Raw genomic sequence first — 27,566 nt, forward strand, 5'->3', positions numbered from 1 at the left:
CGAATCGACACCTTCTGACCAATCAGATTCCAGCGACACCGTGATATAGTAAACCTTGCTTATTAAAGTCACTTCCAACAAGCTCTTATATCAACTAGTCCTTTTAAACGATGATTGATAATAAATAATAAATAACCTTTACGCATAAGTCATTAAAAATGACCATCTGTGCAAACATCTAGGGAAAACTTCAGTAAAATCGATGAAGTATCACATCACCACAATAAGAGGTATCATTCACTGCCCTGGTACAGTGGATGAGTTTAATTGGTTTGAACATATAAAAATAAACCACAACAAAGCAACACACATTTTTGTACAAATAAAACCTGAAATAGTTCCATTGACAAAGATCGATCCGAGTGCTTTTCACTCCAGAAAAGGTGGATACAAGATTTACATTGATAACTAAAACACTGCAATTGATCAGCAAACCTTGTTGAGAATGTACATATTCTGTTATCAAAATAAAGTTCATGGCATAAGATTTTTTTTTTTAAAAGAGCTGCATGATGATGATGATGATGATGATGATGATGATGACGATGATAAAAAAAATAATAATAACAGTAATAATAATAAACACTTAACATTTCAAATGAATGACCTGTGTCAGTTGACAAAATGAAAATTAAAGGCAAAAATGAGTTTTGTGGAACTCAACAAGGCATTTTAATGATAAGTTTCCTATGGGGCTTTCACACTGATAAAATATTTCAAACAAAATCTCATAAGAATTATACAAGTATAAAAGGCTACAAACATTAATAAATTACATCACCGACACAGACAACACTTCACAAGGTGCTAGTAAAAGAACTGTGACTCCCAGTACGGGCAGTTGAACCCAAAACATGAGGCTGGTTGTAGAAACTTTAACCTTGACTTGACATATCCCCCCCGTCTAAGTTGTGTAAGTGATTCAGTTCAATACATGTAGTTTTGTTTATGTAAGGCCATATGAGCTGTTATGCTATGATGATGCTTTTGTTCTCCAGGCAACACCTTTGTCTAACAAAAATGTTCAAAATAAGATGGTTAAAATAAAAAAAAAGCTCAGCTATCGTGTATCTACGGGGAAAAGAAATAAAAAATAGAAAGAAAGGACTATTTCTATATCTTTATATATATTTTTCTTGTTTACACTTTGCAAAAAACTAGTAAAAATGTATAATGAAGTATTAAGGAAAAAGGATACAAAACGTATTCATTTAAAAAGCTATATACAGGCTACATTCTACATACTGTACTGTGAAGCAATATAAATGCATATTTCAGTCTAGGGTTAATGGGTGCTGCCTGTGAGACCAACAAAAGAGAGAAAGTATCCCTAACGTAGTGATACACATCGATGTGGATGAGGCTTATCAGAGCTCACGGTCCCATGTAATTAGTGTTTTCGTTTAGATCGTTTTAGGATATGGATTAAAAAAAAAAAAAGAAAAGAAAAAAGAGAAGCTACATTTGCCAACGTTACAGTAACATGGAGCTCAATTCATATAAAAGACATAAAATTTACTCAGGGACAGACATCATGATGTAAAAAGAATTAGGGATTTTTTTAAAAAAATGCTTTGTGAGTATTGCCAACAGTTATCGGTATGACCTATTAGTGTGTCGGACATCAAATTGATCATTCTTTATAACGTGAGACAACCCTATTTTAAATAACGAACCTGATGTGGTTAATATATGATGTGCACGTACTGAGTTATCGGGACGTTTTATGAATTTGATGATTTTGGTTCCATGGAACCAAATTTGGCTGCTATCGTCTGTGAAAAAAAAATCTTCTCATCAGTTCATGGTTCACAGTAGCTGTTATAAAAAGACATTTAAAACTACTCACAATATCACAGTTTTGTGCTTTGTTGATGGATTTTAAGTGCCTTTTGAGATTCCTACATCTATCTATGACGTACAATTATATTAGGTCAATAAATATCATCAGTGATAGTGCTCAGCACGCAAAAGTAACTCATTCTAAAAGATCCTTTCACCACAAGACACTAGGAAATGTGGTGTGGTGGACAGACATGGGGCAGTCATTTTGAAAATGAATGAAAAAGTGTTCGGTAATACTTATTCAACATCAAAAGACAATGATAAGCCACATCCAAAGAGTAGAAATGAATTCCTGGATTTGAACCCCTGTCCCAGCCCTCTAAACCAATGCATGCATGCAACTGGATACATGCAAGGGATACTTTCTTTATCTTGGAATGACTGCTATTTATTATTTTATAATATCTTTGCAACCCCTGATAAACTGACAGCTGTAGTAAAACGAGACAAATTCTTCTTACAAAATATTAATAGCAGGTATTCTGTACATTTTTTAATATCTGAAAGTTATAAAGTATAAGTTGAAGCAAAAACCTATTCTGACCTAAGCTCTTCTTAGAAATCGAAAAAGTCGCGTGACTCGCACACTCCCCTTCCGTCTTTCAGTTCTTGTCCACAGTTTGAGGAAGGGGGAGGGGAAAGAGAGAGAGAGAGAGAGAGAGAGAGAGAGAGAGAGAGGGAGGGAGGGATCGGATCGGCTAGTCCATTGTGTCCATAAGAACGTCAGGAGAAAATGTCAAATCCCCTCCACTGTTCCTGTTACAGGAGGAGCTTCCCGTTCCGATGGATCTTTAAGATTTTTCCGAGTCTTTGTTTGGCTGTTGCCATGCCTTTCTTTAGCCGCTTGGCTGGGAGAGAAACAGAATAATGTTACAAGTACGTGTAAGTCTGGAATTGTTCTTATTTACCAATAAACCACTAACGCCTACAATGACCAAATTTTGACTTTAATAATCAATGTAACGCCAATCAAATAACGTGGATCCTGATCGTCAGTATTTACGTGTAGATACAATCAAGAATTAAAATAATTCGTTTGGCAGAGGTTTTATCCAAAGTAACATATGCGTGAGGCAGAATACAGTCTAAGCAGACGGCTGAGCAATTAAGCTGAAGAGCCCGACAGAGGCAGACGAACAGCCCTCTACTGTGTAATCTTAAAATGCGAGATACGACTGCTCAAAAGCAAGAACGGCAGAGAAATAGAAATTTACCTTTGGCATCTGTCGAGTTGCCACGTTCCACTTTTGCTGGCTGTGCTGAGGCACTGTTCGGAGATGAAGTGGAGGGACGTCTCTGATTGAGGAAGACTCCTGGAGCCATGGGCTGCGAGCCGCTGGCTGCCTTGACTGTTCCGCTGCCGTACTCCTGGTCGGCTGCGTTGCCCTCAGAGTCCGGGGTTGCCTCTGGAGAACTGCAGTCCTGAGAGTGTTTCTGAGGCTCCTCTACAGCCACGGGCTTCTTTTTGATACTCTTCTTTTTCTTCTTGATCTTCTGCTGCTCTTCCTGTAACATGCGCAAAGTGAAACAGGTCAAAAAGCAGCACCGGAGAGAGGAGAATGGGCTCCCCCTACTGAGTCTTGGTGCCTTCCAAAGTCCCCCCCCCCCCCCCTTCTTAGAGTTTTGTAAAAAAAAATAATAATAATAATAATAAAAAAATAAAAATTAAAAATTGAGTTTTGAAATTTTGTATTGTAAAAAGGTATACAAGTCAAATTTCTATTCTATTGTACTGTGTATTGAGATAAGGTCTTGGCTGACTCAGTTCAAATAATCAGTGATCTGCAATCAGAAAACCAAAATCCACGATCATTCAGTTAAGGTTGAACAATATTATAAAAACCAGAGCAGAGCCCTTAGGGCATTCTAGGTCGTTGGAAAAGGCCTAAAAAAAATTCCGGGAACTAAAAAGTGCATGCTGGTATTACCATTTGTATTTAATCCCTGCAAGGACTGCAACAGCAGTCTAATTTTTTTACTTACGTATTGGATAGAAACGGATGGCTTAAAAATCTTAAAATGCCACCAGGACAATAATCAAGTTCAGGATTTTCTTTTCCATGGTTTGGAAGCTGAAACACTCAAGCTAGCTCACAAATTATTAAGTACTTCAGGAGCTTTATAGAGGGCGCTACACATCTGATTAACCATCACCTATTAGACGTTTGTGTTTATAGTGCATTCCGTAAGGAAAAAGCTCACTCTTCCAGAAGAATGCACACTACACGATCACTACACCAGGTGTGAGAATCTAAAACCAGTGCAAGGAAGTAGCTAGCCACTTTACTATGTTTCTATTAAAGTAAATTTATTAAGAGTTGTCCAGTGGCAGTTAGACTTGGTCATAAATTTGCTCTCAGTGAAGAAACATGTGATCATCAGGAACGGCCATGTTTTAATTTTTAGTTAGTAGTGGCTATTCGTCCACGGTTTTCCTCACTGCTCTATTTTATATTATTTTCTTGTGCCTCTCGACAGTACACTACAGATTATGATATGTGACGGCAAAAATGGCAGGTGGAAGTTGTTAACCTGATGAGAGAGTTTGGCAGCAGCGGCGGCCAAGCCAGTCTCTATGGACGCGACCCTGGCCCCTTCACGTGTTGGTCTTTCCTGTCGTGGTACAGAAGGCCCAACACGTGCTGTAAAACACAACAGGAACAAATTAAACATTTAACACCTCTCACACCAGAGGCATCCTTTACTTCCAGCAAACCCTGAGGGGAAGATTTAGGGCAGACATGATATAATCCATACCTGTTGGACTGTACGGAGTGTCATCTGAGCTTTTCCTTTTCTTTGACCGTGATTTGAAGATGGGGCTGTCCTCTTCAGACTCCAGAGAAGGGTAAACTGAAGCACACACAGTTGAGCAGATGACAGTACTCATCAAAACAATATTGAAGCATACCAAAAAAATTTGCGGAAAAAAGTATACATTTCAAATGTGCATTTAATAAACTCTAGTACTGAAGATTTTCCAAAGGGATAGAGGCTTAGCATAGAACAGATGCAAGGCAGCTGTTTAATACGCTGCCCGATGTACCTAGTCTCTTTGAACTCCTGCAAGAAAAAACATGCAATTTCCAATAATTATCAAGGCTGAAAAAAATCTGTTTACAGTAGAGAAAAATGCCAGTGTGCTTGACAAAATGCTCCCTAGTGTGATCTAGATTGCAAATATGTGTGCTAGTAATGACTAATTAGGGTATCAGATCAAAAAGCATTTAAAACAACAGTTTAAAACGATGGCTAATGGATTATTAACGGGGCTACTAATGGTCTTGCTGTTTTTGGAAAGGGTTCACAAGAAGCGCCCAGCTGAAAAAGTAGTTCACTGGAATTGAACTCAAAGACAAGATTTGGAGATCCTTCCATGCGGAATAAACAAAACGCCTGTCACTTGGCTCTAATGAGAACCTCCGAGTCTAAATCAAAAAAACGCAACTGCAATTTTAAATGACTCTGTTTCTTTTGGTTCTGCAGGAATGTTCATTTCAAGCACTGGAGAGACAGAACTACAACGTAGCCTCAAATAGGCACCGTATGTACCTACTTTCAGTTCAAATATACACTGAGATATTTAGTAAGAAAATATGGTTAATGTTTAGGTCGCATGAAAATCTAGCCACACCCACGTGTTGTATTTAAGAAGCAAAAGTCTAGAAAAAGTGTTAGAATTTGTCCCATTTGGAAGGCAGCAAGAGGAGAACCTTCTTCATATTATTTTGGCCAGTTTAAAAATCATAGGGAATTTTCAGGTTAAGATTTCACCCAATGAAAAGAGTTTCAGATAAACCATACTTTCATTCATTCGCTCATTTTGAATAACAGCTTGGTTAGGGTCGCTGTGGATTCGGGGCCTATCCCGGGAACACTGGGTGGTGACACACTCTGAATGAATACCATCCATCCACCGCTTTTCCTTTTCAGGGTCACGGGGAACCTGGAGCCTATCTCAGGGAGCATGGGGCACAAGGCGGGGTACACCCTGGACAGGGTGCCAATCCATCGAAGTGCACACACTCACACACCCATTCATACACTACGGACACTTTGGACATGCCAATCAGCCTACCGTGCATGTATTTGGACTGGGGGAGGAAACCGGAGTACCCGGAGGAAACCCCCGCAGCACGGGGAGAACATGCAATCTCCGCACACACAGGGACACGGTGGGAATCGAACCCCAAACGGCAAACGTGCTAACCGCTAATCCACCGTGTGCCCCTTGATATATTCATTCACACCTTGGGACAATTTAGTGTAGCCAGTCTACCTACTGGCACCTACAGGTAGGAGGAATCCCACATGGAGAACATGCAGAGAAACTTTATACGGAGAGTATCCTCAGCTCAGGATCAAACCAGAGAACGTGGAACTGTGAGACTCACATTACCCGCTGCACCATAAATCACTTACCCTCCCCTCAAGACATGATCTAGTTTAAAGGTGAATCACCTTAAATGCTGCAATGCACACAAAGTTCCACTCTGCGCACATATAAACTTGTCTTTGGGAATCACGATCACTAATATAAATGTTGCTGAAAAGCTCTTGTGGTGCCAATTTGAACCAAACAGGGCAATGGACACAACAAAAAGCTCCAAAGCCTATGTTGCAGTATGGGGCAGCTGTGGCTCTATGTTGCAGTATGGGGTAGAGCGGGTTGTCCAATAATCGTAGGGTTGTCGGTTCGATTCCCGGCCCACGTGACTCCACATGCCGAACCGTCCTTGGGCAAGACACTGAATCCCAAGTTTCTCCCGATGGCGAGTTAGCGCCTTGCATGGCAGCTCTGCTACAATTGGTGTGTGTGTGTGTGTGTGTGTGTGAATGGGTGAATGAGAACCAGTGTAAAGCGTTTTGGAACCGCTAAGGTTAAAAAAGCTCTATAAGTGCAGACCATGTCAAATCTTACCATAGTCTGAGTCCTTAAAGCAGGCGTCCAAGTGGTCCTGGTCATCGTCGTCATCGAACATGTCACCACTGTCCACGCTGCTGCTTTTACGTGGTTTTTTGGGAGGCCGTTTGGCTGAGGGACGCTTGCTGTTGCTGGCTGCTGCAGGCTTTTTGCTGGCCGTCCCGCTGTGAGAGTTGCTCTTGGCCTGGCTGTTGTTCCAGGCTGGCTGCAGGCAGGTGTCCGAGGACTGCAGGTTCGCCATAGACAACATGCCCTGGATGGCCTCCTGTGTACTGGGGGATGCAGGTGGCTGACTGTAAGTCCATCGACACACATAACAAAACACAACTGCATTACTCTCAAGTTGCCAGTGCAAACACAAAAAATTCTAGGGTTTAGAGTGCAGGAAAAGGAGCCAGAGGAACATAAAAAGCACCAGAAGCTATGCAGATGGCTGTTAGTCCAGTGAGGAACCATACAGTGCACATATTACTTCCAACTTGTCAGTGAGAATTAAAAAGCTTTTCAAGTTTTAAAGAGGGAGTAAAATCAAGCCGAGGTTACAGAGAAAGCATCGAGTACGATGAGGATTGATGGTGTGGCTTGGGACGATGACAACAGTTCAGCTAAACTCGCTGAGAAAGGCTTTTCCACTATAGGCAGTGTGTGTGGTGCTGCTGCTGGGATTTCTGAGTTCGGGTTGATTTTGTCATGAATCTGTAACTGTTTGGGGGGGAAAAAAAAGAAAGCTTTTTCGACATGGAAAAGAGTGGAGGCTGTGAAAAGAACTAGGACTAATGGGATAGGTCAAAAAGTTGACAGACAAGTCCAGGAATAGCCAGCTAGAAATGCATAAACACTCAAAGTCGAGGGTGTGTCTGCATGAGCAGCATAAAAGCACAACACATGCCGCAGTTTGGATTCAAGTCACTGTATAACCTAAGGGCTAGGCAAATTCCAACTTTTCAAATGTCAACTATTTACTACAATCTCATTACATTTGCAGTGAACTGCGTGGAGACTCTGAGATGTCCCAGCTCATTTGTTCTTACCCTAAAGTTTTATCATTATAAGGTCAAATAAGACTACTAAAGTCACTATACTTACTATAGTTGTATAGTTGTTTTTTTTTAATTGACTGGTAAGACACCCAGTTGAACTTACACTTATATAACAGACTATTTGGTTTCACTGATTAGTAACATAAAGAAACACACTTGGCATAATATTTTGATGTCTTTAATTTAGGCACCACTAAGCCAGTTGTTGTTCATTTGAGTTATTGAAGCCAGGTGTTTTCATCCTTGTGCACGATATAAGAACAGTGCTTCCATCTGCCTCCTGCCTGTGGAAACCAGCCGAAAAATACAAATTTCTCCTGTCCAGATTACCACCTATTAAGTCATTAAGCAGTGAGCTGGAACAATGAAGGGGGGGGGGGGGGGGGGGGGAGTGCTTGTTTAATGTGGTTGAAATTGAGTGCAGTCATTTCCTCCACACAATCTGCAGTCTTACAAATTCGAGAAAAAATAATTTGAGAAATTAACATATTTCAGCAATGTTTTCTTTCCCTTTTGCTTAGCTTTCTGCCAATTTGCCGATTTCAGCTCAGTTGAAATAGACCATCAAAAACGGTTCAAAACAACAAGCGGTAAAATGAAGAAGAATGGCCCCAAGCATCCACTGCATTCTGACAAATTAATAGTGGAGGAATATCAAACAAATAGTGGTTATTTATGTAAACTGCTGACAAAGTGGTAACTATTCATATAAATACTACAGTGTAAACTATTACTTCAGATAGCAGTAGACTAGACATACAGTAGTGGAGGATAACTGCCTGGATGTGAATCCATTTCAGTACATGCATTCATGGGGGAAAAGAAAGCTTTTGTTCAGCCTGAAAACATACCTACTGTATTTACACAAATGCGTACATTTCAAACCACGCGTAGTAGTTTTCACACGTCACTGCATTCAGAAATAGGTCGGGGCAAAATTTAGAACGCAATACAAGCTGCATAATGCGAATGTGGGTGGGTTGTCCTATGAAGATATGCTGGTTGCCTGATTCATAATGTTCCTAACATAATTGATCCTTTGCCAAGCAATATGCTGTATGGTGAGTGATAATGATATGCTGTTGGAATTCGATGTGATATGCGCATTTTTAAAATGACACTCAAGTCTAAACCGATTGCCCGATTCCGTTCGCCTTAATTCCTTCTTTTCACCTTAGAAAGCTTTATATTATAAAAGAAAGCGTATTTCTTATAATCCAAATGTGGGGGTGTGTTCAAGCGTTGCTTGCGGAAAGGAATGAGGGTTCGGAGAGAATGAGCAGGTAATGAGTGATTGTCCACACCTGTGTGTTAATGGCAGCCTACTCATGTGCCTGTCTTTCCTCAGTCGGATGTCGATGACCCGGGAGAGAAGGAGTGATGTGGAGCTGAGTTAAAAGCGGCAGACTGAGCACAAACGTCTCTGCTGCACTGCCCGCATTGAAAAGCACTTTTTTGCGTGCCATTCACTGCCTGCATCCCGTCTCCTTATTCCCAATCTGGGTATAAGTTTTAACAATGTTGTTTTGTCATTACAGTGTGTAGAGATCGCAATGTTCCCTCAACGTGTTCGGCTTTTTAGCGTCCGCTTTCAATTAGACAGTCGTGCAAGAAAACCCTTGCTTTCGCTTATGGACAAAGAAAAAAAAACAACCTCGATTCGAGCTGACTTCGTCCCGTATATATACCAAACTACAACCACAAGCCTCTGAAAGTCCAAACTCTTCTTGTGCCCCTTTGATAAATAAAGTAATGTATATCTATATCATTAACTAATTCACTGATGCTCTACTTCTGTTTTGAGCTTCTGCGGTCACTTTCTACTGCTGCGGATGGTCTTAAACATCTGCACTTCCCAAAAACAGTTTATACCCAAGTCTCACACTTGCTTCAGCTTTTCTATCCAGCTTCTCGCCTGGATACTCTAGACTTGTACCAACAAACTGCCGCTTCTGCGCTCATTACAGGACTCTTATTCACAATATGCTCATCCTTTCAACACACTCAGTACCGTTTGACTGCGGGTGTAGAAGTGTAATGCGTTATAACTCCACTATACGGTGGTCCCTTTTGGGTCTGGTTCCTTTTACAAGGTTTCTTTCTCATCTCATCTCGGGGAGCGTTTCCTTGCCACTGTCCGCTCTTTGCTCAAGAAGGATCAAAATCTACAAACCGATTTCTTTAAAGCCCATCATGTCTATTGTGAAAAGTGCTATACACATAAAGCTGAACTGAACTGCATTACCCATCGGATATCAAACATGACCAATAATCACAGTGTTAATAAGCACAAACATGATTTATAATTATTTTTGCAGATTTGAAGAGTTTAAGGATGGTGTACCTGTTGTTGTAGTCAATGCCGCCCACTTGCTTGCTGGCCTGCAGGAGGTCTAGGATCCCTGCTGCACTGCCCCCTTTCTTTTTGCAAGCCTTGGAGTTACGGCCTTTGACCTCTGGCTTGGCCTCTGTGTCTATGTGAAGTGACTCCTCGTCTGAAGAGTCTGCACTCTGAATGAAAAGACGCAATATACTGTAAACGCACATACGGTCTTGAATGCTAAGGTATTGGAGTTTATTGGGCTTTCAGATATACTTCTATGTGTGTTTGATATTTATATTATGACCCAAATCCAGTGGGTAAAAATAGTTTGCAAATCTCTTTGTTTTGCCATACGATTTATGGCCAAACAAGTCTGGAATATGATCAGATCAAATTATGATCAATTTATTGCACTAAACACCAGCCCTAGACCAAAATAACCATTACGTTTGTAGTAGCGCTTCATGTTAGCACTTTTGACTAGCGCCATAGAATTTAATGAGGAGAGAATGAACACCGTGCAGCGTCTTTAAACCGTCCGTTTTTGCTGTGGACTTTTGTTTTTAAATAAGCCATGTTGTCAGTTTCCTAATCAGTGGGGTAAATGAAATGAAAAATCTGCGCAAAGTATGGATTTCCCTTTTCTTTAGACCTGTAGCTAGTCTCTGCTTTCAGCTAAATAATTTACACAAATGCATGTGACTGGATAAACAGAGATCTGCTACAGAAGCTAGGCTGGCTTACATTTAGAAAACTGGAGTCACTTTAAAAAAGCCCTTTTTTTTCATGTCTATCAGCTCTGCTACAGTATTCTTTCAAGTACTACGGTCTACTGAAATACTTTGCCGGGTCAGCATCCAGACCACCGTCCAGCAGTTGATTACAGGATATCTATGGGTTCACTTCTGAGCCCTGACAAGATGTTTAGTAGCTCTGTCAAGCTTTTCAAAAACATACAAGCGATTAATGTGAACTTCTGATAAAGAAACAAGGTTATAATGCGTCAGTTTTTAACCAACATTATGCTCATTGTTGCAGACAACTCGATATATATCTTTTGTATTCCTTAAAATCAAACGAACTTGCTCCTGAATTGAATCTTCTAAAATGCGTACATCCTAAAAAGTGATCAGTGATTAAAATCTAATCCTTTAATGCCGATGGATTTTAGTGGTTTCGTTGATCGTTTTTTTTTCGTGTATTACATTGCGGACTTCTGCATGCAAAGATACCTTAGCGTATGACTTGGTGTTATCTGTAGGAAATCAGTGGAAGTTCTTTAAAAAGGGAAGCGGTTCTGGAAATGCCCTGGAATATGTAGACGTTTTCAGCCACTGTTTGATTAGTTGGATGATTAGTGAGCACCAGAGGAATTTGCATTGCTCTATTAGAAAAACGAATTATACAGCTCAGTGCATCTTTTCCCTCATCAGAGGTAACACAAGCCAAGGCTTCGTCAATGACTTGTTTATCCACAGTTATAAAGAATATTCACACATCTCCTTACTTTTCTGCAGGAAGCTGACATTAGTAGAACCTCCACTAATTTCCTATAGATGACACAAAACATGCTTGTTAGGAGTGAAGAGAATGTTATGTCAAGTAATAACTATGGTACTGTTGCATGCAATGGTCAAATATGTGGAAATTGATTAAATCCAAACCCTATAGGATACTTTTTTATTTATTTATTTTTTTAAAATCAATTTGTACATCAGGGAAAACCTGAGAATTTTTGCATGAGATTTTTTTGAGGACCTTTGTATCATCAGCATTAAGAGAGTCTCCTTTCTAAAGGTTGGGCACATACCACTGGCATTACCTTTAGCATTGGTAGGTGTTGCTACTGAGAAAAATATGTAAGGAGTGAGAGGGAGGGAGTGTGTGTGTGTGCGTGTGTGTGTTTTGACTACAGTCATGAGAAAATCAGCAATCCCAGCACCACCGAGCTCATCAGACCCTTGAACAAAGTCTCAAATAAAATGATCAAATTTACAAGCAAAATATTAATTATTAAAATGTATAAAGTACATTGCAAATTCAAGTAGTGAGAATTGTTCCAAAAAGATAACGTCTGATTCATACTTGCATTTTCCTTTAGATTTTTCTGACGCAGTTTTTTGCTTTTTTTGTTTGCCTTTTTTTTTTTTTTTTTACAGGGGCTAGGGTTTAGAAGAAGACGCTCACCTTAAATCTCTATCGGTCAACTGATTTTGGAATGGGAGGTGCTCTGAAAATTAGCCACACCCACCCCATTAAAGGTGGCGCATCCTCTGACGTGGCAGAACGAGCAAAGCCGAGTGCTCAGCAGCAGGGAAACTGTATTGCTGACAAAAATCATATGTGTAGATACTGAATTGCTTGGAAATGCATTCACAAATATTTCTTTATTTCTTTACCAAGTGACTTCCTTCCATCCAGTTGAGTAGCAGTTTAAAAAGATACCAAGGTGACGAAGCTGAAGCTGGCTTCTTACTCACCGGCTTCTTATTCTGATTTTTTTTGTTCCCACTTTCTTCCTAATTCCTACACAGTTATCTCTTCATTATGAAAATGATGACAATTCTGCATGAAACTGAATATAATATACTGTCAGAATGCTCAATATGAAGAAATTTACTGTCCATTCATGCCTCTTCTATACCGCTTATCCTTTTCAGGGTCACGGGATAACCTGGAGCCTATCCCAGGGAGCATGGGGCACGAGGCGGGGTACACCCTGGACAGGGTGCCAATCCATCGCAGGGCACAATAGAAATTTACTGTCGAATTTTTTAAATAGTGTCCTGTGAACTTGGTATTTGAGAGCATTTCATATGAAAATAAGTGTAACATTATATATATTATTATGTATTATATATATTACATGTATTATATATTTTAATATTATTATAATAATGATATAATGGTGTAGGAATTAGGCCGAAAGTACAATTTGCCTGCATCTGATTTTCTGAAGTGCAATGTTCACGGGCCCATTATTTATAAAATCCTACAGTTATTTCCTCATACTGAGTATTTCTACAATACATTTTACTACTACACTTATTTTCAGATGAAACGGTCATATTTTGGGGATTTTTTTATAATGAAGAGATAATCGTGGCATGAATTATTTTCTTTTAACGACACGCACTGTGAAGGTTTGTTCCTTATGTATGGTTCGAGGCTGGAGGTGACCCCACAAAGCGACGCGCCCTTTCAAACACACCTCCTGACTTTTTGAAAGACTGTGTCAAGGCATGCAAGTTGACTGTAAGCCAGTGCAAGGAATATTAATTTGGTTTTAAGTCACGCAGAGTATGCATATGGTGGTACTAACATAATAAAACATCCTTATATGTTAGTAGTCCTAAATTTTAAATAAGGAATCGAAGAAATATAAGGTGGTGAAGGCTTGGGGTCGCAGAAATTTCATAATGTCCACTTGGGTTCGTTTGCCCAAAAAGTTTGGGAACCCCTGAGCTAGTTTAAATTGGTTTTAATATAATTCAACTCTCTTGTACCAGATCCCTTGTAACAGATTTATTTCCAGATTCGTCGTGAATCTTTAGTTATGTTTTACATGATAAACGTCCTGGAATTTAGTTTGATAAACGCTTTCAAATTACAGTTTGAAAATTTATGCTGCGGTGAACAGTTGTTTATACACAGATAAAGCTTATCCAAGGAGGGTGAAGAGACAATGACTACGTTTACATGGACAGCAGTGATCTAATTATGGACGTTACTCTGAGTAAGATAATAACGTGATTTAAGGGGTTTACATGAGTCGCTTTTAGAATACTCCTGTCATGTTCCCGTTTTACATGTTATAGAACATAATTAGATTAACGGCACACGTCATTACGTCACCGCGCCACGCCGTCCGACGTCCCTCCAGAATTTCACGTATCAACATACAGTTGGTCTTCGTTATGGCTCCTTTTATTGAATTTTTTTTACGAAAGCTTCAAGTGCGGTTGATTTTGTCGTGCTGTACGTGCAAATAGACGACTGCTTGAAGCCGTGGGCTGCGTCCCAAACTGCGTACTTACCATCTATATAGTAGCCGAGATACATGTATTTTTCCCCACTACAGGCCTATAGTAGGTAAGTACGCGGTTTGGGACACAGCCGTGCTCTCTTGTTCTCCGTAAAACAGTTGAGCACTGCCGTGTGTGATCGTGTCCTGTCGCAAAATGCGGTGAAAACTCACACACGACGTTAATAGTGTGATTAAGGTGTGTACATGTCTGTAATACACCTCCATAATGCGACTAAAACAGGAATACTGCACACGTCTTAATGCGATTAGTGTTTACTTCGAGTGTGACTTTAATCAGATTAAGGTGATTAAAAATGGCTGTTTACATGCTAGTTTCTAATCAGAGTATCGTCTTAATCGGGTTAATAGTGGATTATTGTTGTCCATGTAAACGCACTGAATGTTTCTTAACTACAGTGATGTAATGTACAGACAGGTCAACGTCTGTGTAATTAAGCCTTATTATTAATTCATCTCTTAATAAGTTTAATAAATACTGGTCTTTGTTGTATTTTATATAGAAAAGTATTGTCTCTCTGAGTGTGAAGGGACCACCAATTCAATCGGTTTCTCAAAGAATTCAAGCTTTAATCTGAACTGGGACAGACATATTGTGTAAAACATTCAATTACATAAGTACGATTTTCAGAAAAGTTCTCTCGGTGACCCCTTAAAGCCTTGCACTGTCTGTCTTTGTGTATGTTGTTGATTGTGTATGCTGTCAGTTCACACCACAGATATTTCCTTCATCAATCATGTGGTGACACTTTCCTCTGCCCTGTGGCTTTCTCTCTTTGAATTCCTCTGTGTGTTGGTTTAAGTTGGAACATTAAGGGGAATTACTGCAATGCCTGAACACCCACCCAGCGCTGGGATCTGGGTGCCAACACATATGATCTCTATTGCGGAGAGCATATTTTAAACACACCCAGAAGGAATCTATTAGTTACTTCATGAAATAATGGATGGTGATTAAGTCCCAATTTTGAAGAATTTGAAATTAATCAGCATCTTCAAGTTCATGGCATTGTCTGTTTAGAGAAAAAGGTTGCGGATGTTGATCCTTTAATTGTCCTTGGCTTCAAGTCCTCTAAGAAGAACTATAACGGATCCTCATGCTTACCTTAATATCCGAAGATTGCAATTTTGGCTTTTTTGATGTCTGGATGGGCTCCGATGTCCGGATGTTTGACAGAACTGAAAAAAAGGCAAAAGGTAACCTTTAAAAAATATATATATACCCCTGAAAACTAGTGTAAGAGATATAACTGTGTCCCAAAGGCTTTATAATTCATTTCCTGAAAAATGATCATCTCAAGTACTAACAGTAAATTGTTCCATATGGAGTAAAATGCTGCTTTTTATTCTGTATAACTTCCTACACTGGCACTACTCACAGGAAAAGTCCCTTTTAACCGGAGCCTTTTTCCTCCTGATGGGGAACTCGTCAATTTTGAGTTCGCCCTCATCTGAGACGTACTCATACTCGTCTCGGACTGGCTTGGCTTTGTCTTCTTTCACGTTCTGTAAGGAGCCAAACAAACTCGAGTTGGTCTGCGGCTTCAGTGTCTTTGCCCTGAAGGAAACATCACGCTGTTAGAACCATCAACAGAGCATCCAGAATGGATCAGAGCGTCAGAATGAATCATAAAACTAACGAGTGACAGATATAATTGCAATTTCATGAGAACTACCGGGTCAACACTTGCCGGACAGCTTCGAATGTAAAACATGCGTACGCATCCTAGATTACAATTCTCAATTCGTCCTAGATGTAGAATGTACTAAATCCATAGTAGCCCAATTTGTGTAAATGCAGCACCTACATCTGAATCATGGGGACAAACTGAGAACATTGAGAGAATATTAACGGTACATTAAGGCCATAAAACTGTACACGGTGATATACATACCCCAGCAATTTCTTGTGAGACATTGTAAAGGAAAATCTATTGTCTCTATGTCCTAGCGGTGTTTTTTCAAATTTGTGCTCTTCCTCCATTTTTAGTAATGAATCTGGTTTGCTATTCTGCAAGAGAGAAACAGATCACACCAGTCAGGCTTCATTCTGAGAAAGGTTAGAGACATCGAGAGCTAGATCGATAAAATCAGAGCGCCAGGTACTGAAAACTCTTTACTGTGAGATATGTAACACAGTCGAGATCTAAATCAGTCTGGTTAGTCCAACAGTTGTTTCAGTGTTGAAAGTGATCAAGAATGAAAGACAGAACACATGAGGTCTGATGACCATGGTGAACATATAGCCAAGACTCTCTCCATCTGTAAGTGCTTGGGGAGCTGCAAAGGAGCGTTTGGAAGGAAAGACTTGGAGCGACTACAAACATCCCAGGGCCGTTTGGCATTGACTTTTCCATGAAACCAAAGCTTTCTAATGTCTTCCGTTCACCAGAATTAAGCTTTTCCTTCAAAAGCCCTCCCATGTCATCTAACAATAATCACACAACATGCTTACGTTTTGCAGCAGAAATGGGACGCATATGTAAATACTTAGTGAGGATGTCAGGGATATGACATAGTGTAAATGCATTAGGTAAAAACTCTGAGCTGGGGTGAAGGGCTGCTGCCTTTGATGAGTTCCAAACAGAAAGGATGACTGAGCCACGGAATTATTTCTGTTGATTGCTTTAATCTGAGATGTGTAAATCACTTTTGGACCAATCCCCCGCTTCCTTTCACCACTTGGCAGGGGTTTAATACAGTTTGCATTAATGTTCAAAGCTGGCTCTGGACTGATTTTACGTTAAAGGCATGCTTTGTAGGAAACACCAGGTTCGGCTCTTTTTAATTGTAGGTTTCCTTACCTTGTATTTCCACTTTGCTTCTGTTTTGTTCTTGTTGGGTTCTCGCATCTCAAACTTCTCCACATTGTTCTGTTTATTTGTCTCTTTTTCCATGAAGCTCATCACACTCTTTGGAGCCTGGAAAATTAAGATTAGGAAATGACTAAAAGAAGTTCTCACACTTTAAATGATATCAAAATGTAGCTCGGGTCTGGCTGATTCTGTGGGTCACGTTTACTTTTTTAGGCTGATCCATCTTGCTGAGGATGTCCTTTGCATGGGACTCAAGAGCTGCCAGGCTGGACGGCTTTTTCTCTGGCAGGCCACCTTCTTTCACTTTTTTCACTTTCTTCTTGCCACCCTCCTTCACTTTGGGAACTTTGGGTGGCTTTGGGGCCTTGGGCATCTTGGGTGGTTTAGGTGGTTTTGGAGGTTTGGTGGCTTTTTTCCTGGTTGGTTTGTCCCGAGGTGGAGTGGACATAAGAGATGGAGACACTGGCTCTTCTGGTTCTGAAGGGGCTGATGGGGGTTCCTCTGCTGGAGGCTTGGAGTTGCTCAACTCACTCTTTATGGCTTTAGTTGCATTCTGAATGACAAGAGACACCATTCCTAGACTGTTTAGTTTACTGTAGCAATAAGCTTACTGATGCCAATAAAAGCTGCTAAGGTAAACATGTAAGCAAAATATGTATACAACATTCACTGTAGTTCTTAGAGGTACTTTAAATATATCTCACCTCAGCAATCCGAATCTCTTTGGCAAGGTCTTTAATAAGCTGTGTGGGTTTCATGTTTTCAGGAAGCTCATCTTCATGTTCGAGAAGGGCCTTTAGCGAGGGGAAAAAATCATTAATGAACCAATCCAGACACATTTCCAGTTTAGACAAATCAGATCAATTATAATAATAAAAATAATTTGAAAATAAATAAATAAAAAATAAACCACACAAGACCTACCTGCTTTTTAGTCCATGATCTAAAGGCCCCATTGATAATTTTGGCACCGTGCACAAGGTAAGCTGCTGGTTGTTTATTTGCCTTATGTAAACCTGCAAGATAAATAAAAGGGGGATAAAAACTTACTAGAACTAATTAAATACGTAGGTATGCTGTTAAATTTTTTTATAATAGAACCCCAATCCAGAAAAAGATGGGACAGTATGGAAAATGGCAAAAAAAAAAAAAAAAAAAAGTCATTTGGAAATTCAATTCACCCTGTACTATATTGAACACATTATTTGATGCTTTACTTTTTGAAAATACACTCTCATTTCAAATCTGATGACTGCGACACACTCCAAAAAGTTGGGACGACTGTTTACCACTGTGTAACATCACCTTTTCTTTTAATAACACTTATTAAGCGTTTGGACGCTGAGTGAAGACACCAGTTGGTTAAGTTTAGAAAGCGGAATTTTCCTCCATTCATCCATTATACATTTCTTCAGCTTGTAATCCGGGCAGAATGTGGGTTTGGCGCTGTCCTGCTCTGGATGGAGGCATATGTTGCTCAAACATATCTTTCTGCATTAATGATGCCCTCACAGATGTGCAAGTTACCAATACCATGTGAACTGACACGCCCCCATACCGTGACAGACGCTGGCTTTTGGACCTGACGCTGATAACAGCTTGGATGGTCCTTTTCCTCTTTGGCCCGGAGAACACGACGGCTGTTTTGTCCAAAAACTATTTGAAACGTTGATTCATCGGACCACAAAACACGATTCCACTGTGTTACTGTCCATCTCAGATGAGACCGAGCCCAGAGAAGTCGGGGGCACTTCTGGACAGTGTTAATGTACGGCTTCTGCTTTGCGTAGTAAAGCCTTAACTAGCATCTGTGGATGCAGCGGCGAATGGTGTCGAGTAACAAAGGTTTACCAAAGTATTCCCGATCCCATGTCAGGATCTCCATTACACACTCATGACAATTTTTAAGATAGTGACGTCTGAGGGATCGCCTGAAGGACTAGGCCTCCTTTGGAGGCTTCTTATATACTAAGATTAGATGATCGCCTCACCTGTTTCACATCACCTTCTTATTTCAACTTCTCACATCACTTTTAACCCTAAATTGCCCCGGTCCCAATTTTTTCAAAATAAACATTTATCTTTAAAAAAAAAAAAAAAAAAAAAACTATGCAGTTGATTAGGTAAACATCAAATACCTTGTCTTTATATGTTTTTTGTTTAAATACAAGTCAAAGTACATTTACAAATCACTCCTCTTGTTTTTATTAGCGTTTTCCATACTGTCCCAACTTTTTCGGAATTGGGGTTGTATAATAGAGCGGTATTTTTCATGATGCTCCACATGCATCACAATATTTACATAAAACACCATCAAAGCAGGACACGGTTTTTAAAATATATATATATATAGTCAGAAAATCATTTTTATTTAAGGGAACGGCTTGACCAAACAGCAACAAATGGGCGCTGGTAGCCACATAACAACATAATTCCAGGCGAATAATCCTAAATGATGTCTGTTCGAACTTGCAGTTTGGACGATTACCAATGTATCTGAAATGTTCTTTCATCATTAACCACATAAATTCATCACCAAGAGGGAAATAAAGCAATTTGTAGAAAATGTGGTCATGGGTAGGTTATTTTACATTTTGTTATAATAGCTAGCAAGTTACTGAGCTGAGCAAACCCAATCCAATGGTGCTCGATTTGAAATGACTATAAGAAAGAAAAAGAAGAAAAATGACAACGACTCTAGCGATATATCTAATAAATGTTTGTAAATTGAAGGCCAAAAATATCATTTTATATCCCACTATTAAAACGATGGCAAATTCTGTATGTTTGATATCTCTGTGTTCTCACTGTGTATCTTCTGTATTGCTTTAAGAACTACACTTGACATACTCATTAGAAAATAGCAAATGGGGTGACCCCTTTGACACTGCTAAGTAATTCCGAACTACTCCCTAGAAACTTGAACTGGTCCCGCAGTCGAAAGCATGACGCTCCACAAAAAGGCATGGTGATATTATATCAGAAATAAAAATAGAGTCCACTGGCAACTGCAGCCATTACTGTCCAATAACAATGACCATTCATACATCAAACTGATTGCTCCAATATGCCGAGGACTGAAACAGTTGCGTGCCTTTTTCTGAACACACGCTTCGACACTGATTACATTGGACTGGCTACATGGCCATTACAGGAAACATGCTGCTCACTGCATTAAAATTAACAACAAGAACATAAAGTGAAGGCTGAAAAGAGTGGACGGAGGGGTCTGGCAATGAGCCAGGAGGCCTGTTGGGGAAATGAGTCACACACACACACACCTGAATCACACATGGATCTCAAAAAGATGACCCTGAAAACTGACTCCCCTTGCCGAGTATCTGAACATTAGATAGGCCAGGGAGCGTGTGTTGTCGTCAAACCATCCAGCTGTGCGCGTACTACTGAGATCTGGCAAAATTAAGAAACGTGAGCGCAGTGGAGAAAATGGTGGAAAGATAAATAGAGAGCAGAAGGCCAGCTGAGAAAAGTTTAAACACCGGGTTGTAATGGAGCAAGTGATTCTGTCTTTTGAAGCTAATCATCTGTGAACTCCATGATGCACTGATCTAACAACTGCAATAATATTCTTTGCTGTATGAGTTCTCCTCATCTGCTCAGCAGGCCTCAGCTGGAAACAGGAAGATCTCTTATGACCCAACTTCTTTTGTAACTTTACTTGCCCTCGATTTGTTCTTGGAGATATAAATAAAGGAATTTAGAGATGTAAGAGGATTTTTAAAAAAAATAATAATAATAACCATACAACTGATCATAAATTACTTGGAAGCCACTAGTATATTTATAACCAGACTTACTCGGAGTTTTTAGGGCTTTAGTAGTACAGCAGAAATAAACTGTTCCTCGTGTTCACCTATTTTTAAAGCAATATGATTAAAATTTTTGGAATTTCACCGTCTGATATAAGATGAGATAAGATAAGATAATACTTTATTAATCCCCAGATGGAGAAATATAAGTCCAAACCACATTAACTAACTCTAAACAGTATGCCTATAAATTAATCGCCACAATGATATATATTGAGAAGCTATTTAGTACGACAGTATGGGGTTTGGGATGTGGCACAAGTATTCATTACTCTGAGGTTATAATTAAATGCTGCCATTTCCTCAGTATTACAGAAGCATTATGAAAAGAAAAAAAATCTTTAATGTGCTCATTAATGTGACTGTCACAGTTACTGAGTACCAGATGAAAAAACAAAACCAAGTCAAGTTGTTCCACTGTAATCTCCCAGCGTGTTGCTGTGCTGGCTAAAGTCTATCTTCATCAGAGATCTCGGTGCATCTGTGAAGCCAAAAGACCACTAACTCTAGCAAGCTAAAATATCACCTCTGCTTGCTGACAACATATGTTAATAACTAAATGATCTGTGTTCTCCGTGTATTTTATTACCTAAACAGTGCATTTTCTTCTCCAGCCTGTCAAAGACATTACACACAAGCCAAGCTAGTATTAGCACGCTAGCGAGCAGACGCCCCAGATGACTCACTCTTGCACAATGATTTAAACAGAGTTTAAATGACAAAAATAAAGAGAAACACAACAACATCTCCTGTTATGTTCGCAAGCTGGCTATCATGAGTTCTCTAGCTGAACAACTTCGCAACTGTGTAACAAGGAAACATCTTCGGACTATCGTTCACAAGCTCCCAATTAAAAACAAATCAATGCCATTCTTGTTCAGCAAGTAAACAGCTAAAACATCATCAGCCCTGGATCTTTTTTTAGTATAATATTAGTCTCTTTCAATTTTCCACTACTGTTTGTTTACACTCTCACACTCTCTCTTTCCTGATTTGCTGTGACTTCTGTCTGTCACTGTGAAGTCAGCCTTCTTTTGTGCCTAAGGTTGGAGTGTGATGATGTTTGACATATGACATATAACACATGATAGCATAACTATAAATTTCCCTCCAATTTAGTGCTGACTGTGAATTACTAATACAGGATTGTCTGGGAGACTCACAGCAACTGAACATCATCCATCCATCCTTTTTCTGCAATGCGTATCCAACACAGGGATGCGGGAAGATGGAAGTTTATCCCAGGGAGCTTTGCCCCATGAGGCGGGAGACACTGTGGGCAGGGTGCCAACCCATCACACAATCACACACTCTACAGACAAGTTGAAGATGCCTACAATGGACTGGGACTGGGAGAAGAAACCGGAGTACCCGGAGCACGGGGAGAGCATGCAAACGCCACAAACACAGGGTGGTGGTGGGAATCGAACCCCCCAACCCTGGAGGTGTGAGGCAAATGTGCTAACCACTAAGCCACCGTGCCCCTGCTGAACATTATTTTCTACAGTTTTTTTTCTATCCCTTAGTAGAAAATTTTAACCACGGCAAACTGAATAAGCACAATACAGTTTTTATTTTATTTATTTATTTTAAGGAAATAAACATTATCCCACACCTATCACTCATGTAAAAAACTATCTGCCCCCTTAAACTTAAAATCTGGTTGTGCCACATTTAGCAGTAATAACTGCAACCAAATGCTGCCGATAACTGGAGATCAGCCTTTCGTAGCGCTGTGGTGGAATTTTGGTCCATTCTTCTTTGGAGAACTGCTTCAGTTCAGCCACACTGGAGGGTTTTCGAGCATGAACTGCCCGTTTAAGGTTCTGCCACAGCATCTCAATTGGTTCAATTCAAGACTTTGACTAAGCCACTCCAAAACTTGAATTTAGCTTTTTTTTGAGCCATTCAGAGGTGGACTTATCACTATACTTTGGATCGTTGTCTTGCTGCGCAATCCAGTTGCGCTTCAGTTTCAACTTAGGGACTGAAGACCGGACATTCTCCTTTAGGATTTTCTGGTAGAGAGCAGAATTCATGTTTCCCTCAATTATTACCAGGCCCAGGCCCTGAAGCAGCAAAGCATCCCCACACCATCACACTACCTCCACCATGCTTGACCGTATGCATGATCATCTTTTTGTGAAATCTATGTTTGATTTACGTCAGATGTAATAGGACCCCTGTCTTCCAAACAGTTCCACATTCAACTCATCAATCTGCAAAACATTTTCCCAAAAGGTTTGCTGCACGTCTGGGTTAGCAGCATGTTCTTCTGGGTTAGCAGTGGTTTTCACTTCGCCTCTCTTCCATGGAGCCGTTTTCCCGCAGAGTCTTTCTGATAGTGGAGTCATGAACAGTGACCTTTACTGATGCAAGAGAGGCCTGTAGGTCCTTTGATGTTGTCCTTGGCTCTTTTGTGACTTCCTAGACGAGTCGTCGCTGTGCTCTTGGAGGAATGTTGGAAGGTCGGCCACTTCTGGGAAGGTTCACTACTGTGCAGAGTTTTTCCAGTTGGAGATAACGGCTCTCACTGTGGTTCTTTGGAGTCCCAGCGCCTTTGAAATATCTTTGTAACCCATTCCAGACAGATTTATTTCAATCACCTTCTTCCTCATCATTTCTCTACTTTCCTACAACTTTGGCATAGTGTGTTACTGAGTAAGACCTTTTATCCAACTCCATGCTGTTGAAAAGTTCTATTTAAGTGTTGATGTGATTGAACAGTGTTTGCAGTAATCAGGCCCGGTTGTGTCTAGTCCAGCTGAATCCCGTTATGAATGCAGACTCATAGATTTAAGGAATTACTAACTATGGGGGCAAATACATTTTCACACAGGCCCAGTTGGTATTGGATAACTTTTTTGCTTCAGTGAATAACATTATCATTTAAAAACTGTATTTTGTGTTTACTCGGGTTGCCTTTGTTTTATCTTAGATTCTGTTTTCATTTCCGAAACATTTTACATGTTTTTACACAAAAACAGAAGAAATCAGGGCAAATACCTTTTCACGGCACTATATGTCATTAACTAAACCTGTTTTGCATTATGTCAAGAGTATAAATATTTCAGATTACTTCACTGTAGCTATACTGTCCAGCCTTCACAGCACAAAATGATACTCGATAATACACAAACGCTAGATTCACTGCTCGCTGGTACTAAGCGTATTAGATCATTCGATTGAAATGAGTTTTACATAGGCTTGTATTTGTTCAAATGAGCTCATAAATGATCTCATCCCCAACACATCGATATACAAAGTAGCACTCACTTTTAAACCTCTCCAGGTAGTGCCTCCCCACGTACCAGCACGCTGTCTCGAAGTTGGGAAATGGAGTGAGACTCGCGACCTTGAGTCTTTTTTCCACCTCATATGCCCTGAGTGGAGAGAAGCAACTTGACATTTACAACGAGGATTAATGAAAAGTGCACTCGAATAGGCACACTTCACACCTAGATGTTCTTGAGTCTGACTCTAACATTTCAGCACCATCAGGGTTTTACACTCCATTACTTTAGTGCTCAGCATCTCATTTTTCAGTACAGATCTACAAGTAACAAATCTGGAGAAATGTTTTCCATCGTGATATACCACACACGTTATGAAAAATAATGATCACCGTCACATTGCCTTTAAAATATTGTACTGAAAGGAGAAATGTCACGGACCTCATCTGCATCTCCACACTTAGATTGTGGACGAAGTGTCCAGCGAAGGCGAGACAGTCCACGGGCGTCAATACTGCATTAATCCATCCTGCAGGGACAGATAACACGAGTTCAGCAGGGTTACACCACTTTCATTTCACTATGACACAACTATCCAACAAAGTGATCAAGGCCTGACATTCACTGTGTGAAGAGTTAGCTAGCAAAAGTTTAGACATCTTTAGGCAGATGTACTTGTTTTTGTTCTGTTTTTAACCACGGTGCTTCTTAAACTGGCTCCTTGCTCGACAGGATTTTTGGAGGAACATAATCTAGGCAAGGTAGAAAATAAATCAAATATTCTATGTTGTTGTCGTTTTTTTTTTGCTAAAATATGTTTATGGTTGAGGTATCAAAGTGTGTTATACGTAGTACAATCCAACTTTGTCCAAATCGTTTTGGCAGAATTCAGCCACAGTGAAATCTAAAGGGTTTTGCCAGACCACCACACATTTACTAGCAGTGAAACAAGTGGACTCAGGTTGTGGTTAAATCTTGAAGACCTTTCATAACTCATTTAAAGGCTTTAATCTACTCAACCATCAAGATCATACTAATTGACTTGCTTCTATTACATATTCAAAATGACCTGGATGGGTGAAAAAGGTTGTAGACATATTTTCCTTTTATATACACTATATAACCAAAAGTTTTTGGACACCTGAGCATCACACCCGTATGTGTTTCTTCCCCAAACTGTTGCTACAATGTTGGAAGCACTGAATTGTAAAGAATGTATTTGTATGCTGTCGCATTAAGATTTTTTTTTCACTAGAACTAATAGGCCCAAACCAGTCCCAGCATGACAATGCCCCTGTGCACAAAGCACAGTCCATGAAGACATGGTTGGCCAAGGTTGGTGTAGAAGAACTAAAGTGTCCTGCGCAGAACCCTGACCTCAACCCCACTGAACACATTTGGGATGAACTGGAATGCCGACTACCTTCCTAATGCTCTTGTGGCTGAATGAGCACAAATCCCCATGCTCCAAAATCTAGTGGAAAGCCTTCCCAGAACAGGGGCGTTTATTATAAGAGTAAACGAGGACTTCATCTGGAATGAGATGTTCCGAATTCCACAAAAAGATCATCATACCTATGTCAAGCATGGTGGAGGTAGTGTGATGGTGTGGGGATGCTTTGCTGCTTCAGGGTCTGGGCAACTTGCAATAATTCAGGGAAACATGAATTCTGCTCTCTACCAGAAAATCGTAAAGGAGAACATTTTGTAGTGGCCTAGTGAGACTACTGACTTGAACCAATTGAGACGCTGTGGCAGAACCTTAAACGGGCAGTTCAAGATCGAAAACCCTCCAGTTTGGCTGAACTAAAGCGGTTCTGTAAAGAAGAGTAGGCCAAAATTCCACCACAGTGCTGTCAAAGACTGATCTCCAGTTATCAGAAGTGTTTGGTTGCAGTTATTGCTGCTAAAGGTGGCACGACCAGATTTTACGTTGAAGGGGGAAATTAGTTTTTCACACAGGTGATAGGTGTTGCACTTTTTTTTTTTTTTGCTTTAATAAAAAATAAATACAAACTGTACTGTGTGTTTACTCGGGTTGCCGTTGTTTTATGTTATATTTCGTTTGAAGATCTAAAACTATTTAGTATGAGGTATACACAAAAACGGAAGAAATCAGAAAATACTTTTTCACAGTACTGTATAATAAATGTTACAAAACTACAGAGTAGTTCACGTTCTATCCCTAACCCTAGGGTAAAATAGTTTTCTACTTTCTGGAAACACTCCAACACATTGCTTTCCACTGACTGACTATTACACATGCAATGGCTTTATGATTTTCCCAAATTCATCATGTTAATCACCTGATGGAATGAAGAGTGTCTGGCCCTGCTTCAGCGTGCATTTGTAGCATTTGTCCACTTGGTCGGCGAAGAACATCTCGCAATGGTTGGAGGAGGATCTCCAGCGCTCGTAGAGAGACAGGTTGGCTGAGGTGGGCTTGATCAGGAAGAAGATCTTCTCACCCTGAGGATGAAGGCAATATGTTACATGCTATGTCGCAAATGTTATAATTAATGCCTAGTAGTGTTCTACAACCATTTTATGTCCCAAAAGCTGGAACAAATGGAATCCATTATAAGACTAATACAGTGTAGTTCCTGCCTGTATTCCCACAATGCACTGCAAGCATATGTCAATTTTAATCATAGATACTGAAAAGCTAGTTGCTGCTCTGGGTTAAAATTCCCGTGTCTACTGTGCTGCAGTCTTCCAGATTGTCCCCACTGAGTTGAAGTGAATTCAGAGCATCCATAAATGTTTGTGCAGCATTAGGATATAATAATGGTTGTTTCCTTTTCACAGGAGAGTGTTGTATTACTGTTTAATGCTGTTTAGCTTCACATTGACTCACAGTTCTTAGCTAATGTTCATAACATTTGGTAGGTCATGTGAGGTTTGCAACTGGATTTGTAATTGTTTATCATCATGTAACTATGCTAGTTTTATATATATATATATATGACTTGGAGCGAAATATTCCGAAAAGCAGCCAGTAAGAGTGCAGCCTAGGTGGGAACTTCTTTAATACTGTTTAAAAAGCATCTCAAGGGAATTCCTCAAGAAATCGGTTGAAAAAATGCCAAGAATACATTTCTGGAAATTCTCGGCAAAAGGGGTGCCTACTTTGAAGATGATACAATACTCAATTATTTTGATTTATTTTGGATTTTTTATCACAACATAATTCCCGTAGTTCCATTTGTGTTATTCCAGAGTTTTGATGACTTTATTATTATTCTAAAATATGTGTGTGTGTGTGTGTGTGTGTGTGTGTGTGCGCTCAATTATGCACTGCTACGCATGTGGTTAGGGAAAGAGTTTCAAAAGTTGATGTTTTTTTAAACAGTTTTTTGGGGTGGTCTGCCTTGGCGGTCTAGCAACGCTCGTCACTGTCAAAATGTTTGAGATGGCCAATCAAATCAAAGAAGGTGGGGCTTTACCGTTCACAGAAGCCGCCTGACGCTTCAGTTTTAAAGTTGAAAGAGACTGAGGTAAGATGTAAGC

At 40.0% G+C, this 27,566-nt stretch overlaps 1 protein-coding gene across 2 annotated transcripts in view; it reads right to left on the minus strand.

Annotated features, from left to right (window-relative positions):
* Positions 1 to 224: 224 nt before the first annotated feature.
* The window catches only part of phf2 (PHD finger protein 2), a 53,995-nt gene continuing 26,653 nt past the window's right edge, over positions 225 to 27,566 (minus strand). Inside the window, exons 7-22 of one of the 2 annotated variants that reach the window (XM_017450747.3) lie at positions 26,363 to 26,525; positions 24,498 to 24,585; positions 24,100 to 24,206; positions 17,918 to 18,009; positions 17,698 to 17,787; positions 17,199 to 17,546; positions 16,982 to 17,098; positions 16,073 to 16,188; positions 15,557 to 15,735; positions 15,283 to 15,356; positions 10,154 to 10,320; positions 6,767 to 7,041; positions 4,603 to 4,698; positions 4,378 to 4,487; positions 3,060 to 3,351; positions 225 to 2,693 (exon numbers count right to left, since the gene is read on the minus strand). In XM_017450747.3, the coding sequence (XP_017306236.1) occupies positions 2,605 to 2,693; positions 3,060 to 3,351; positions 4,378 to 4,487; positions 4,603 to 4,698; positions 6,767 to 7,041; positions 10,154 to 10,320; positions 15,283 to 15,356; positions 15,557 to 15,735; positions 16,073 to 16,188; positions 16,982 to 17,098; positions 17,199 to 17,546; positions 17,698 to 17,787; positions 17,918 to 18,009; positions 24,100 to 24,206; positions 24,498 to 24,585; positions 26,363 to 26,525 (2,403 nt within the window). In that variant the 3' untranslated portion in view covers positions 225 to 2,604. Of the gene's footprint in view, positions 2,694 to 3,059; positions 3,352 to 4,377; positions 4,488 to 4,602; positions 4,699 to 6,766; positions 7,063 to 10,153; positions 10,321 to 15,282; positions 15,357 to 15,556; positions 15,736 to 16,072; positions 16,189 to 16,981; positions 17,099 to 17,198; positions 17,547 to 17,697; positions 17,788 to 17,917; positions 18,010 to 24,099; positions 24,207 to 24,497; positions 24,586 to 26,362; positions 26,526 to 27,566 lie in introns of both variants that reach the window. The other variant, XM_017450746.3, reaches the window with a different exon arrangement.

This window comes from Ictalurus punctatus, chromosome 21, assembly GCF_001660625.3.
Source record: "Ictalurus punctatus breed USDA103 chromosome 21, Coco_2.0, whole genome shotgun sequence".
Lineage (NCBI taxonomy): Eukaryota > Metazoa > Chordata > Actinopteri > Siluriformes > Ictaluridae > Ictalurus > Ictalurus punctatus.